Raw genomic sequence first — 17,524 nt, forward strand, 5'->3', positions numbered from 1 at the left:
CCCAAAGCATAGAGAAATGATAACCTCTCTGGGTTGTTTCTACATATGTTTCAAAAAAGAAAGAAAAATATCTACTATAAGCAGCCTTCGTGAATATTATATGTTTCATATACTTAAAATACTTATATATTACACATCAGTAGTTTTTTCAGAATATGAACTACATTTACCATGCAAAAGGCTAAGTAAATCCCCCGCCCCCAAGTTTCTGATTCTGATTCATAGTGGGACTGAGTGAGGTCTAAGAATTTGCATTTCTAAGAAGTTCTCAGATGATGCTGATATATACAAGTTCACTCTCAAGAAACCCTGAGCTACATAACCAAAATGTGAATTAATAATACTTTCAAATAACATAGGTTTCTTGAACAATCAAACGCTGAACTAGGCACCTTCAAGGTACTGTATATACATGTGCATGCTTTCCTCTAAAGATCAGGGACAAAACAAGAATGTCCACTCTCGACACTTCTATTCAACCTTGTATTAGAGGTCTTAGCCAGCGAAATTAGGCAAGAACATTGCATAAAAGGCATTCAGATTGGAAAGGAAGAGGTAAAACTCTATTCATAGATGACATGATCTTATACAGTACATAAAACTTCCTAAGGAATCCACTAAAAACCTATTAGAACTAACAAATGAGTTCTGTAAGGTTGCAGGATACAAGGTCAATATACAAAAATTAACTGAATTTTTATACACTTGCAATGAACAATATGAAAATGAAATTAAGAAATCAATTCCATTCAAATAACAAGAATAAAGAAGAATAAGATACTTAAGAATAAATTTAACAAAAAAGTACAGAACTTACACTCTAAAAACTATTAGACATTGTTGAACAAAATTAAAGATATATAAGATGGGAAAAAAATCACATGTTCATGGATTGGAAGACTTAACATTAAGATAGGTATATTCTCCATACCAATTTACAGACTCAAAGCAATCTCTATGAGAATTCCAAATGCTTCTTTGTAGAAAAGGATAAGCCAATTCTAAAATTCATATGGGATTGCAAGGAACCCAGAGTAGCCAAAAACAATCCTGAAAAGAAAAACAAAGTTACAGGACTAACACTTCTCAATTTCAAAACTTACCACTAACACCCCTGTAATAAATATTCCCAATACAGTTTTATTAGATGTTCAAGCTTCAGGATAAGGTTCAGTAGCCATAGCTGTAGTATAACCAAACACTACAAGCATGTCCCCTAAATAAATTTAAAAAACTATTAAACCTAAAAAAGATCCCCCGAAATTTAATACAATACCACAACCGATACCACCAGCCACAATCAAACCAAACCCACCATAAATTGGAGAAGGCTTTGAAGAAAAACTTACAAAGCTTACTACGAAAATTGTACTTAAACACAATGTATGTTATCATTATTCTCACATGGAATCTAACCATGACCAATGATATGAAAAACCATCGTTGTATTTCAACTATAAGAATTTAATGACCAACATTCAAAAATCACACCCCCTCATTAAAATCATTAACTACTCATTTATCGACCTAAGTGCCCCGTCCAATATCTCAGCATGATGAAATTTCAGCTCCCTATTAGGAGTCTGCCTAATCCTACAAATTCTTACAGGACTTTTCCTAGTTATACACTACACATCAGACACAATAACCGCCTTCTCATCAGTCACCCATATCTTCCACGATGTTAACTATGACTGAATTGTAATCAAGACAGTGTTGTACTACACAAGGATAGACATATAGTTCAGCACGATAGAATTAAAAGTCCAGAAATAATCTCATGCATCTATGGTCAAATGATTTTTGACAAAATCGTTTGGTGTGGAAAGAATAGTCTTTTCAACAAATGGTGCTGTGACAACTGGAGATCCATGCTAAAGTATGAAGTTGGACCATTATCTCACACCATGTACAAAAAACTAACTCAAAACAAATCAAAGACCTAAATGTAAAAGCTAAAATTATAAAACCCTTAGAAGAAAACATAGGGATAAATCTTTATGACCTGATATTTGCCAAAAAATTCTTGTATATAACACCAAAAGCACAAGTAACAAAAGAAAAAAAAAACAGATAAAATGGACTTCATCAAAACTTAAAAGTTGTATGTATCAAAACACACTGTCAAGAGAGTAGAAAGACAACCCACAGAATGGGAGAAAATATTTGCAAATCATATATCTCAAAAGGGATTTATATCTACAATATATAACGAATACTTACAACTCAATAACAAGAAGACAAATAACTCAATTGAAAAACTGGCAAAGGACATCAATGAACATTACTCCAAAGAAGATATACAAATGGCTAAAAAGCACATGAAAAAATGGTAGGCATCATTTGTCATCAGAGAAATGAAATCAAAACCACAATGAGATACTATTTCACAGCCACTAGGATTCTGGGCACAGCTGGAATCGAAAAGTCAGATAACAATTATTAAAGAGGATGTGGAACCTCATACACAGCTGGTGGGAATGTAAACTGGTGCCGCTGCTTTGGAAAACAGTCTGGCAATTCCTCAAGCAATAAATCATAAAGTTACTATGTGACCTGATAAATATCCAGCAGATATAAAAACATATATCCACACAAAAACCTGAACATGAATTTTCATAGCAGATTATTTATAATAGCCAAAGGAGAAAACAACCCAAATGGCCATCAACAGATGAATGGATAAAGAAAATGTAGTATAACTATACCATGAAATATTATTTGGCCACAAAAAGTAATGAATACTGATACTTACTACAACTTGGATAAACCTCAGAAACATTATGTTAAGAGAAAGAAACCTGGGAATGCAAGCTGGTACAGCCACTCTGGAAAACAGTATGGAGGTTCTTCAAAAAACTCAAAATAGAAGTACCCTACGACCCAGCAATTGCACTACTAGTCATTTATCCAGGAGATACAAGTGTGCTGTTTCGAAGGGACACATGCACCCCATGTTTATAGCAGCACTATTAACAATAGCCAAAGTATGGAAAGAACCCAAATGTCCATCAATGGATGAATAGATAAAGAAAATGTGGTGTATATATATATATATATATATATATATATATATATATATAATGGAGTATTACTCGGCAATCAAAAAGAATGAAATCTTGCCATTTGCAACTACATGGATGGAACTGGAGGGTGTTATGCTAAGTGAAATTAGTCAGTCAGAGAAAGACAAAAATCATATGACTTCACTCATATGAGGACTTTAAGAGACAAAACAGATGAACATAAGGGAAGGGAAACAAAAATAATATAAAAACGGAGGGGGACAAAACAGAAGAGACTCATAAATATGGAGAACAAACTGAGGGTTACTGATAGGGTTGTGGGAGGGGGGATGGGTTAAATGGGTAAGGGGCACTAAGGAATCTACTCCTGAAATCATTGTTGCACTGTATGCTAACTAATTTGGAGTAAATTTAAAAAAATAAAAAATAAAACAAGTTAAAAAAAAAAAAAAAGAGAGAGAGAGACAGAGAAAGAAAGAAACCAGTCACAAGAGTCCACATAGTACATGATTCCATTCATACAAAGTCCAGAATAAGAAAATCTAATTGAGACAGAAAATAGATTAGTGGTTGTTTAGGACTGGGAAAAGCATGGAAGAGAAGAGGGTGATACCTAAAGGGTACAAGGTTTCTTTCTGAGGTGATAAAAATGTTCTCAAATTGCCTGTGGTGATGATGATTGCACACATCTATGAATAGACTAAAAGTCACTTAAGTGCATTTTTTAAATGGGTAAATTGTATGATATATAGATTATATATATGTCAATAAGTTTCTTTAAAAAGTAAAAATTTTTTTAAATGCTAAAACAATACAGCGGGAAGCTCAAAGAAAGCTTGTTAACAATTAAACAATTTTCAGTAAATTTACAATTCCAGAGTATGCTTTTCTTTCCACCTAGCCTCATGATGAAAAGCTATAATTACTACTTAAAAAATAATTTTTAAATATTTTTAATAGTTATTAAACATGTATAAGTATATAAGTCATGCCAATCATACACTTATTTTAAAAAATAAAATGTTTTGGGAAGTTTTCCTTATAAGTGTTGTGTGTGTGTGTGTGTGTGTGTGTGTGTGTGTGTGTGTGTGGTTATAGGAAAATAAATCTTGTCCATCTTAATCTACAAATACTGATACTGGTAAAATTCCTATACTAAAATAAGGAAGAAAATAGTCATAAAAAGCTGTGAGGATATAAAAGAAAAAAAAACTGTCAAGCACAGAGACAAGCCAGGACATTTTAAACAAGTCTGGCTTAAAGTACAGTCAATAAAGTTAAGTTTTTGAACTGTTCTCAAGTGCCAGATGGTTCAGAATCCACCCCCAGGTCTTACAAGGCCCTGCATAAAAGTGTGCCAGAATAAAAAAAAAAGCAAGAAAACAAAAACATGGAACAGAATGTAGAGAACAAGACTAAGAATGAAAGCAACCCAGCCTACAAAAAAGGATGAAAATTGTAAGCAAACTGAAATCATCCAATCTTCTTCAAGCTACAATTTTTAATGCCAATTTCCTATGCTAAGTGAACTTCACAAACTATAAATGTAGTTTGCAGCCAAATTAAATATATTCAACTTAATTCCTTCACAATAGTATTTTTGAGATTATTGTTCCTATCTGAGTAAAATACTGCTTTCCGCTTTGCCATTCAAGATCTTATAAACATACACTAAACAAAAATTACTCGTTTAACTTCAAAACCCAAAGGTATAAAAAAAAAAAACCCAAAGGTATATATAGAAAAATAGGGGCGCCTGGGTGGCGCAGTCGATTAGGCGTCCGACTTCAGCCAGGTCACGATCTCGCGGTCCGTGAGTTCAAGCCCCGCGTCAGGCTCTGGGCGGATGGCTCAGAGCCTGGAGCCTGTTTCCGATTCTGTGTCTCCCTCTCTCTCTGCCCCTCCCCCGTTCATGCTCTGTCTCTCTCTGTCCCACAAATAAATAAAAACGTTGAAAAATAATTTAATTATGTGGTAAATACCATCTATAACTCTACAAAAAAGAATTCAGCAAATGGTATATGAAAGGTTATTTGCAACAGCATTAATTATGATTTCTACATCAATTGCTATTATTCGTGAGGCTTAAGTAAACTATAAAACATCCAGTTAATGAATACAGTCTAAAGACATCAAAAAGATGCTATGATGATCACATAGAAAAACACCTATAATGTTAAGGAAAACATTACAAAATTTTGTGTGTGTGTGTGTGTGTGTGTGTGTGTGTGTGTGTGTGTGTGTGTGGAGAGAGCCAGGTTATAACTACATTTTAAAAAATATGTAAAGATGGGGCACCTGGGTGGCTCAGTCGGTTGAGCGGCCGACTTAGGCTCAGGTCATGATCTCACAGCTCGTGAGTTTGAGCCCTACATCGGGCTCTGTGCTGACAGCTCAGAGCCTGGAGCCTGTTTCAGATTCTGTGTCTCCCTCTCTCTCTGCCCCTAACCCACTTGCATTCTGTCTCTGTCTCTCTCAAAATAAACAAACAAACAAACAAACATTAAAAAACATGTAAAGAGGGGTGCCTGACTTCGACTCAGGTCATGATGTCACAGCTTGTGAGTTCGAGCCCACACCGGGCTCGCTGTGGTCAGCACAGAGCCCACTTTGGATCCTCTGTCCACCTCCCTCTGCCCCTCCCACCCGCTTGCTCTCATTCTCTCTAAGATAAATAAACATTTTTTAAAAAAATGTAAAGAGGGTCGCCTGGGTGGCTCAGTCAGTTGAGCGACCAACTCTTGATTTCAACTCATGTTATGAACACAAGGTCATGGGATCAAGCCCTGCATCAGGCTCTGTGCTGAGCATGGAGCCTGCTTAAAATTCTCTCTCTCTCTCTCTCTCTCTCTCTCTCTCTCTCTCTCTCTCTTTCTCCTTCTGCTCCTCTCCCTTGCTCACTCTCTCTCTAAAATTAAAAAAAAAAGGAAAAAAAAGGAAAAAAACTAAAACTTTTAAAGAATGGGGTAGATGGTGATCCATGCTTTTCCTAACTATTATTCTGCATGTCCCAGTTTTCTTCAATGAGTGCAGAATTTTGGACATGAAAATATCTAAAACAATATTTACACGAGTTCTGCAAATAAGAACAACAACACTTCTATTTTTTTTTTAAGTTTTAAGTTATTTTTGAGAAACAGAGAGAAAGCACAAACAAGGCAAGCGCAGAGAGAGAGGGAGGGATTCCCAAGCAGGCTCCACAATGTCAGCGCAGAGTCCGATGTGCAGCTTGATCTCACAAACCATGAGATCATGAGTTCATGAGATCATGACCTGAGCCAAATCAAGAGCCGGATGCTTACCCAACTGAGCCACCCAAGTACCCCAACAACAGCACTTCTATTTACTGAATGTCTCCTATATTTCAACAATGTATATACATCATCCATAAGGAAGTTCTGAGAGTTTAGGTAACTTGCCATGGGCACCCACAGAGAGTACAGTGGCAGAGGGAGAATTTAAATCCATATTTGTCTTGTACTAAGTCCAGTGTTCTTCCCACTGTATAAAACTTCTGTCAGTTATCCCTGGGATAGAAATCTTGATACTCTGAATATTTTATATACTATTTTACAGTAGGTCACAGATTCTTTGAAGCCTATTCCTTGAAATCCCTAATTGTCCTATGCTCGAGGTTAAAAAATCTGGCTTTATTACAAAGAAAAAAAAAAGCAGAGAATAAATCATAAGAAAATGGATGTTACATCCCCCAATGTGGACCCTATGCACCAAAATAAAATTTGACTTAAGTCAAATGTTCCTATGGTTTTATGTTGTCCTTTAAGTACAACCTAAAATGTCATCTATAGTATCAATCAATTTAAAAACTAAATTACCACAAAAAGTTCCATCATAATCACAGGAGACTCCACAGCACCCCAGGGCCTTAGTTCTATCATCCTTTTTCAAGGTACTTATCCCAGAAAGTCAGTGTTTATCTCCCTAAAAGACTAAAAGGTACTTTAGTATATGCATGAGTCTAGGCCTTATTCTCTTTGTATGTCTAAGGCCTAACACAGTGATGACATAGAGGAAGCATTCAGTAAATGTTTTCTGAAATAAGAGACAAACCAGCAAGAACAGAAGCATCTTTGGTGCACAGAAGTTTCACATTTTTCATATATGCCTAATGATAAATACCTATGCTGTCTGTACCTACAGAATACAAGGTAAAATGAAGTTACCAATAATCCTTGGTATCAATGATCTATGAAAATTCTAAGTACAACATTTCATAAAAATTAACAGCCCTATAAATAACTAAAACCCACTGATTATAAATATTTGGCTAGTGCTGGTAGTAGTTATTATTATAATTATTATTATTATTAGCTGCTACCATTTAAACTGATCGTGGACATTTATATCCATTATTGCATATAATCTTCACAACAAATCCTGCAAGTTGTTTATCCCCCATTTTATAGGCTTAAAAAAACAAACAAAAAAACGAAGCTAAGAAACTTGTTACACAATCAAATAAAGGATGTAAACCTCAGACATTCTCACTGTAAAGCCCAATACCTCCCATTATTTCACCCTAGCTCTCAACAATGTTCATATTTGGAGTGCCAGATACCCTTAAGTCTAGTGGTTCTAGGTTTTATTTAATAAAATAGTTTCTTAGGGAATTTTTTTCTGATAACATGGAGTCATCTTTAGCGATAAAATACTGAAGGAACTCCAAGTCCAAACTAACATGTCCAAGAGAATATTAGCTTAAAAATAAATATTGTCATAATGTACACAAACCCAGACAGGCTTAGGTTTTCGTGAGTAATAAATTCCTAGGTTGCAAAATGTAACACTACCTTCTATCAAGCCTACAAAAACCCTCTACTATCTGGTACAATAGTCACTTTCTAGAGGTGTGGACTATGCAATGATAAGTTGATTTTCATATAAAAAGATGTTGCAGCCTAGAACGTATGTTCAGTTAACCAAGCATTAGTATCATAATTACATCTGTTAGAGCTATTATTCTGTCCTCAAAATTACAACACACTTGCTCAATTTATATGAATGGTTTATACTACTTGGGTTACAATTCTTGCTCCACCACTTAGCATCAGCTTGACCTTGAACAAATTACTTCACCTCTGTGCTTAAATTTCCTCTTTTTGTGAAACAAAGATAACAAGGATGATCCAGTTATCAGGTGGTAAGGATTACTGAAAAGTTCATCAGGTTGTAAAGATTATTAAAAACAGTGCCTGACACATAAGTGCTCAGTATTAATTATTGTTATTATTATCCCGATATTGACCTCTTCTCTCTCTCCCTCTTTCTGTCACACACACGTACACATACCACACTCTGAATAATGTGTTCCTTTTAAAAAAAATTTTTTTTAACGTTTATTTATTTTTGAGAGAAAGACAGAGCATGAACAGGGGAGGGTCAGAGAGAGAGGGAGACAGAATCAGAAGCAGGCTCCAGGCTCTGAGCCATCAGCCCAGAGCCCGACATGGGGCTCGAACTCACAGACCGTGAGATCATGACCTGAGCTGAAGTCGGACGCTCAACTGACTGAGCCACCCAGGCGCCCCTAATTTGTTCCTTTTATATAACAATAGAGGAATATAATATCATGTGAATGTTCATTTTCATAAAGTTGTCTGACTTATTGTCAATGAGTGTTTACAGGAAACAGTATAGCAAATATGTTTGAGAACAGATATGCCTGGGCTTAAATCTCATATCCACCACTTACAACACAACCCTAAGTAATACAGAAGATTAATTCCTATTTTATAAAGACTATGAAGATCAAGTGAAATGTAGAAATCATCTAAAAGTACATAATGCTTATTAGGAGTTTAAGAAACATTAGTCCTCTTCCTTCTCAATACCGTTATAAGATTATTTTCCTTTCAGTATCTTTGCATTACTATTTAGCCCACTAGATAGAATTGTTCCACAACTAAAGATCACACTAAGGAAGGCAGAGAAATCGCACATAAAATTAAATTCACAATTTCCAGTTTCTTACCATGTAAATTTTTTAAGTTCAAAATCTATGCACAATTAGCCATTCATGGCTCATGGCAGTCTAGGGAATAAAAATATGAAGATAAACTACTCCCCCATTCCTATCCCAAGAAGGCATATATCTCTATATCTCCTTTATGCCTTACTGGATCACTAAGGTTAAAAAGTATATATTTAAACTAGTGATGCTCAACTAGGGGCAATTTTGTTCCCCAAAAGACATCTGGCAATATCTGGAGATATTTTTGATTGTCCCAAATGTAAAGAGTACTATTAGCATCTCATGGGTATGGATGCTGCAAAACATCCCACAATGCAAAGAACAGCTCCCCACACCAAAGAATTACCTGGCCCAAAATGTCAACAGTGCCAAGGTTGAAAAACCATGATCTAAAAAATCTAAAATATTGTAATATAGAAGCTTTCCCCCAAAAAAGTATAGTCTTGCCCCACTGTTCTTGGCCAAATTTTTATTTTTACTGAAACATAATCAGACATAAGCATCTTGATTATTTCAGATGAGAGACTCCTGGTACCATTAACTTCCTTACAAAATCCTCAATCTAACAGGGGAGGACGTAAGGCTTACTTTTCCTTGTATACCTGTACCATATAAAAAACAAGTTTTTAAATGAGCTCCAACCTTCAATTTTTAAATGCACTTTCAATTTATGAAAGCATTACTTATATCACAAAGTTAAGTTTCTTATATCTTACTTCTACCTTACTCTTGTACAAAATATTTAAAAGTTCACATTTATGTAAAAGGAAAGTACAATGTATAAGTTCATTTTAACATCATTTTTCTATATCAGGTTGACAATGAATAAAAGTTTGCTAAAATACCATACTTATGAAGCTATAGAGGAAAAGGCACATTCAGACTATTGCTGGTACAACCTTTCTGAATGCAAATTAGTAATATCTATCCAAATATCCTTTGGCCCAACAATTATACCCACCAAAAACTAATGTACATATACCTGTTCACTAAGGTGTGCAAAAGAATATTCATGCCAGCACTTCAATAATATAGAAAACAACTGGAAACAACATACATATCCACCATTAGGTGGCTAATTACAGTATATTCATATAAGGCAAGATCCTAAAGTTTTATTTATTTATTTACTTATTTATTTTTAATGTTTGTTTATTTTTGAGAGAGACAGAGAGACAGTGCAAGCAGGGGAGGGGCAGAAAGACAGGGAGACACAGAATCCGAAGCAAGCTCCAGGCTCTGAGCTGTCAGCATGAGCCAGAGGCGGAGCTCGAACCCACAAACTGCAAGATCATGACATTAGCCAAAGTTGGACGCTTAACCGACTGAGCCACCCAGGTGCCCCGATCCTAAAGTTTTTAAAATAATGAGGGAGAACTATATGTGCTAGTATAGAACAATCTCCTAGACTAAGCTAAAATAATAAATAAATAAATAAATAGCCGTGAAACAATATGCAGCTTACTAAAAAGAAAAATTATGCATACTTACACATACATCACAGATTATTGCTGGAAATACACAAAACAAAGTGGCAAGAATGACTGCCTCAAGGAAGGAGACTGAGGGCCCAGAACAGGAAGGAGACTTTTATGGGTATTGTTTGAATTTTTTTTTAACATGGGCTTATGCTTTTATTTACTGACTGTAAAACTTAAGTCACAAATTCTGAGCCTTAGTATTCTCTAACTTGAAATGACAGTAATAGCCCAGCTTATTGGTTATTGGGAAAATCAAATAAGAGAGCATAAAATTCTTTGTAAATTATAAAGCAGCACACAAAATTATAAATTAGTCCTCTGACAATTCTCCAAGCCAATTATAACAATAGTTTCTATTATTCATTCTTCTGACCAATCTCTCTAAATGTAAAGATGGGAATGTTTAAGATGAAATGTGAGTGTAATCTTAGAACACAGATTTTCACTTTATATACAGTCATTCATTTCAATTTAACCGTAGTCAAAAAAGGTTATCATGTAGAAACGCTAAATCAGCAGACTCCAGAAGAAATACACACTGTTGAAAAGAAGGTAAATAAAAAAACTATAACCATGCTCTTATAAAATCTTGGTCCTTTCTTTTTCTTCCAGTCTTTTTTCTATGCATGCTTAACTGGGTTAGATCATTTTTCTAAATAACATGTCTCCACTTTGTAACACAGCATTCAAATGACAACATTCTTCAAATTATTACAAGCTCCTAATAAAAATAATTTTTAATGAAGACATAATATTTTATCTTGTTGATAAGAGTTTAACCACTTTAAGATGCAATTCCAGTGTATGGGTTTGCCTCATAAACTCTGCTTGGATTAACTTTTCATTTATTTCTATCAACTCTCCAAGTAACCAGATATTTCTCTTTCTCTCATTCTGCCTCTCACTCAACCCATTTTCCTGCTTCTGGTTTCCAAAGTTCCAATACTAAGTGCAAAACTCACAAAACAAAGAAGTGTGTAACTGTGTTTAATTCCTTGAAAGCAAGTATAACACCTTATTTTAAGTCCTTAAATCAGACTACTAGTGAGAAAGGAGATTAGAACTATGATTTGTTACTAAATAAAGATGTTCAATCTTTTTCTACTATTTTAGCCCATTATTGTTCTGTCTGCAAATAGAGTGAAAACAAAGAAATACACTCTTAGGTTACTCCTGGGAGACTCTGTATTGGGCCAACCCAACTGTTCCTAATTAATTTTAACTATGACAACTCCTCCCAAATGCTGGACATTCCAAGCCATTTTTGAGAACGGCTGAATATCACTCAAGGAAGTATGGATTTCCTGAGTATACTGGACTGTAATTTCAGGAACAGAAGAAAAATATCATTATTGTACCCTTCCCATAGTAGGAACTCAAATAATATGTCATGTTAAATAAATACTCTTTCTGCTTCTGAGAACATGTTGTAATTTTTATGCTCTGTCCTGATATTTACTGTCATAAATGTTAAACCACTAAGATGGCACATTAATATACATCATGTATTTTTGTCTTTAATGAAATTGAAAACAAACACCACAAACTGAAATTCTGAGAGATTTTTTTCCTCCAACTACCAGTTTCTATAAAGCAGTTATTATCACTCTAGCAATTAAAAAAAAAAGCATTAAAAAGAAAAGTATTCTTAGAGCATTTATTGTTTTAGACCATTTACTAAGATTTTTTCAATTAAGTCCCATTCTAAGGGTCTCAACATTTTTTAAAATGTTTATTTATTTATTTGAGAGAGCACACAGGGGAGGGGCAGAGAGAGAGAAAGAGAAAAAATCCCAAGCATAGCAGGAGCCCAACACAGGGATTGATCTCATAAATCGTGAGATCATGACCTGAGCCAAAATCAAGAGTCTGATGCTTAACTTACTGAGCTACCCAAGCGCCCCAATATACTTCATTACATCCAAAAATGTTTTTAAAGATTCTATTTTTTTTTTTAAGTAACCTCCACTCCCAACATGGGTCTCGAACTCACAACCCCAAGATTAAGAGTCACATGCTCTACTAACTTAGCCAGCTAGGAGCCACCTAAGGATTTTTTTATTATTAAAAAAGAATTCTTGCTAAATTAAACAAGAAAACTTCAGCATAAAGCTGAACTGCAGGAAGATCATTTAAAATACTCATATCATGTCATATTTCAATAAAATAAAACTTTTAGCATCATCAAGAACACCACTTGTGTACCCACAATTGTACTGTCAACATACCAAGACATTGGCGATTCAGAGGCAAAAGACATGGCTTCCAGCCTCAAGAAGGTTACTATCTAATTAGGACAATAGGACATTTACTGGAAAAGAGCATCAAAAATACAAGGGAGCATTGGATATGCCAAGCATTTAGTACGCAGAGAAGTAGAATAAAATAGCTTTTGAAATCTTTGGTTCAAATCTCAGATCCACCACATACTAGGCTCATGTAAATTACTTCCCTCATTTGTAAAACTGAGTGTTAAATGAAGTAAAACCCCTTGCATATAGTAACACCCTTGTATATATAGTAAGTATTCCTTACATATAGTAAGAAAGACTGAGAGTATTAAGGATACAGGCTTGAGGAAGAAATGGGCAATTGGAAAAGCTTAAGGAGAGAAAGTATTAATATCTTTTTTGTAATCTATCACCACAAAGCAAAAATCACAAGATCTCTCTCACTCAAGTTTCACTTCTTACTGATTAGAATAAAATAGAATGCCTAGTGAAGACAACTGAAATTAGAAAACACTAAGGCTATATAACACTAAAGTACCCTGGGAAAGTCCCACTAGAGCTACAAATCATAGAATATGATCTATAAAAAAGAATGTTAGTGGGAAAGGTCCTTAAATCAGCTAATTCAAACTCCCCTACTGGAATGTAAGTTCCATGTTTTGTCTCCAGGAATTGTTATGTATTTTGTTCCTTAGTATAGCCGCGGTACCTAGAATAATTCCTAGCACACAGTGAATGTTCAACAACTTTTTGTTGAATGACTATTAAAATTAAGAAAATCGAGGCCCTGGAGACCTAACTCAATGCCATAGAGTTAGCTTTTGGCATATCTGAGACTGGAACTAACATTTCATTACTCTAGTATTCTATCCTCTCTAGGAGCTAGAATATAATTTAGATGATTTATTTTGGTGGCTGGGGAGTTGGCAAGTTGGTTGTCAGGCAGGGAAAGAGGAAGGAAGGAATAAATTAAAATATTTTTCACATTTTCCCCCCCAAACTGCCAGTTTTGCTTAACTGATAAAGGCAAAATATTATAAACAAGACAATCCCAGCATAGTGCCTAGCACATAATAGGTACTTAACAAATATTTGTTGAATGAAAGAACCTACTCCAAAACCATTATTATCTCACGACCAGGGGCAGAAACCAACCCAAGCATCTGTCTAATCTTTTAACTGTCACAGAGCCCTTTAAAATTTGCAGTCATTCATAAGACAGTTTTTAATCACTTTCTTCCAGATGGGCACTGAGGAAGAGAGATGAATTAAAAGACGTCCCTGCCCTGGAGGATTTCTCTCTTGAGTATGCCTATGTCTAAGTGTGTGTGTTGGGGGGGTGGAGGGGTGGGGAGTGAGGGGGGAGGCAGTGAGTATAACACAAATAGATCAATAATGAATGTGAAACCAGGCTGATTATCTTAGTTTATTTGCTTCAAGTAGTTAAAAAAATTAAATTGAAAATATACAAATTAGAAAAGTTTTAAAATAACAAGGAGGCACATTAGGGTATATTAACACTTAGGTTCTTTTTCATGTCCCTTTACATGTATCTTATTGCTTCTTAATGTCTTAAAATCAAAATATTCTAAATTGATTTAATTTGAATTATCAGTATAAAGGAACCATCAACGTACATTCTCTCATATGTGAGACACTGAAGGATAATACTGATTCAGTATTTACCATGTGTACATGTTAATATTTAAATACATAACCACAAGAACATATTTAAATTATTTAACTGTCTATAAAACTGACAGAGCCTGAAGAAAATTTCCAAAGATGAATGATAGTAAACAGAAACTAAAAACACAGTATTACCCAGGGAGAGAATAAAGTATGCACACAACTAAGAAACAGATCTATAGAAGACTTCAAGAGAACAAAAACTTCAAGAGGGGAAAACTGCCTGAATTGGCCAACACAACCAGAGAGCAGGAACCTGCCAACAGGATCTTATATAATGCAAGTCACTAACTAGACTCATAAGAAGTGAACACCCAAAAGTCAATGTTGCCACTACTCTTATTCGAGTTTCAGGATGACCCTTCCAAAGGGATTCACCGCCAAAACTAAATTGCCACATTCCAAGGATTCTCCTCTGTCATCTGCTTGTCAAAATACGATAAGCAACACCAAGAAAACTGGGAAACAAACAGACTTCACTTAGGAAACTGAGAAATCCTGCAAACTGAAGTTAGTTATTTTAACTGAGGTACATGTTTATAGGTGACTCCAGAGAAAGAAAACATTTTTTCACTCAGTTTCTCTATCCCAGAGTGCTAAATGAAACACTCCAAAGCCTTCCGCTCCAACACAGAAAACTCCAAGGCCCAAATGTATAAGCACTCACAAATCTAGGCCAAGGAGACTACAAGGTGGCAGGGAGATATAAGGCAGGAAGAAAGGCTGTGGTGGGCCTCTACGGGGCGTACATGGTCACTCCCCAGCTTTGGGGAGAACAAACTGAGAATTTGAGGTTGAGGGTGAGTTTTGGTCAGAGGAGCAGGAAGAGACTGACAGGTGCAATGTCACCCCCTCATCATCCTGAACATCATGAAAACATTACAATTGGCTTTCTTTACAGACAAGGAGGAACAAGGCTTCCCAGAGTGAATGATGTTGAAGCACAAGGTTTTCTGGGAAGCACAAGGACTGGACTCTACAACAGAAAGACAAGAGGAAAGACCCCGAGTACAGGTTCGCCCATAATGAGTGATCTCTATAGTCGTTCCCAGCACCAAGACTGGTGGAACCATCACACCTGTAAAAGGATGTTTCCCTGTTATCCGTGTGGGCAGCGATTAAGTGAAGCCCACCGGATAAGAGTAGAAGCAGGAAGAGACGGAACTGGGGGGGGTCTGACCCAGAAGGAAATCTGATCAGGAGAGGAAGAGGCTGAACTCAGGAAGAGGCTAGCAGGGTAAGCAGTTGAGAATAAGACATACTTGGAAGAGAGGCTGACTATCAGAAACTGCTGGGGAAGGGAGGGCTTTCACTGGACTCCAGTGGGAAAAGGCCAGTTTCGAGAGGAAAGACTGGCTTAGAGAGGGCGCTGGGCGTCTAGGTCTGGAAGGTGAGTATTAACTACGGGAAGCGCTCTGCATGGCCCAGAGACCAGCCTCGTGCGGAGCAAGGGCTGACCAGGGGGTGAGGCTGATCCGCGCGAGCTCAACAGGAGCTCACCTGGAGTGCGTCTGGCCTGGAAGAAGGAAACTTCCTGGCTGGGTGAAAGCTGCGTGGAGTGAGAAGGGCCAGACGTCAGCTGAGCAGGGTAGGGGGCACGGTCCACTCAGCTGTGGGACGTAGGGGCGGCGGGACCGGGCGCAGGGGTGGGGGGGGTAGTGTGGGGCGGGGTCAAGGCTGCAGCCGCGGAGCTGCGGGCTCGGGATGGCGCCCTCCCTCAGTCACAGTGTCTCACACTCGCACATATACACACGCTCTCGCTCTCACCATCGGCCACCCCGCCCGGGGCGAGAGAAACTGCCCGGGTCGGTGAACCACAGGACGGTGGGGGAGGGGGCCGGGTTGGGGACACCGGCCGACCGAGCCGGACGGGCGGGCGGCGTTACCTGTGTCAAGGAGAACTGGGCCGCCGCAGCCATGGTGTTTCCATCATGCACAGGAGGGGAAGGAAGGACGGGCAGACTGGGGCTCGGGGCGGGGAGGAGGCGGAGGGAGCGGTCAGAGGCGAGGCCCGGGCAGGCGGGCGGGCGTCTCCCCTAACTTCGACAACTTCCCTCCTCTTGCCCGCCCCGCCCCGCCTGGCCCCGCCCGCCCGGCGCCGGCGTGGCAGCGCCCAAATCCTGGCGCCGGAAATTGAGCTGCCGGACCGGAGCCTTACACAACCCCGCCTCACCCCACCCCCACCTACCGGGGCCGCCTAAGAAAACCCGGTGCGGATATAAAAGTAAGGCGGACGGGCTGTGTAGGCTTTAGGCAGGCCACCTACCTACCCTAAGCTTCTGCTTCTGAGAAATAGAGGAAATTATCGCCAAGGTCCAGGTTGCTTGTGAAAACTAAATGAGATCATGATAGAAATAACAGTACTTTATATATGCTAGACTCTGTGCTAGACACTTTATCTTTCAAGGTTATGAATAGAAGGAACTGAGACACAAATAAGTATTTTACCTAAGGTCATACAGCTGATTAGAGAGCCAAATTAGAATCAAGGTCTGACTCCAAAACCTTTCATTTAACCAGCTGGTATTAGGATGTTATACTGAAAAAGACTTTTGGGGCACCTGGATGACTCAGTCAGTTAAGCATCTGACTCTTGATTTCGGTTCAGATCATGATCTCACGGGTTCATGAGTTCAAACCCCGCATCAGGCTCCTTGCGCTGGCAGTGGGGAGACTGCTTGGGATTCTCTCTCTCTCTCTCTCTCTCTCTCTCTCTTTCTCTCTCTCTCTCTCTTTCTCTCTCTCTCTCTGCCCCTCCCATACACTCACTCTCTCTCTTGCTCTCTCTCTCGAAAAATAAACGTAAAAAAAATTTTTTTTAAATAGAAAGAAAAAGAAGGCTTTTAAGTCATTCCATCCAGGAGCCAAAAACCAAGTGGGAAGGGTGGAGAAATAATTTTCTTGCCTGCTTGCTGCCTGACACACTTATATTGTTTAATAAAAGAGCGCCGGGACTTGCTCAGATGCCTGCAGCATACCTAACTCCTCCCATAGTGCACCCAGCAAACTTCTACTTTCTGAACACTTGCTCAAGTATCTTCCCCTCTGCAAAGCATCTCCTGACCTCTGCAAGTCAGAGTTACACACTCTTCTTTAACATTTCTT

At 37.7% G+C, this 17,524-nt stretch overlaps 1 protein-coding gene across 2 annotated transcripts in view; it reads right to left on the reverse strand.

Annotated features, from left to right (window-relative positions):
• EPS15 (epidermal growth factor receptor pathway substrate 15) overlaps positions 1-16,458 on the reverse strand; it is a 154,967-nt gene extending 138,509 nt beyond the window's left edge. Inside the window, exon 1 of one of the 2 annotated variants that reach the window (XM_040470197.1) lies at positions 16,306-16,454. In XM_040470197.1, the coding sequence (XP_040326131.1) occupies positions 16,306-16,338 (33 nt within the window). In that variant the 5' untranslated portion in view covers positions 16,339-16,454. Of the gene's footprint in view, positions 1-16,305 lie in introns of both variants that reach the window. The other variant, XM_040470196.1, reaches the window with a different exon arrangement.
• Positions 16,459-17,524: the final 1,066 nt, after the last annotated feature.

The sequence above is a fragment of the Herpailurus yagouaroundi genome, unplaced genomic scaffold (assembly GCF_014898765.1).
Source record: "Herpailurus yagouaroundi ecotype Mexico unplaced genomic scaffold, PumYag 77, whole genome shotgun sequence".
Taxonomy (NCBI): Eukaryota; Metazoa; Chordata; class Mammalia; order Carnivora; family Felidae; genus Herpailurus; species Herpailurus yagouaroundi.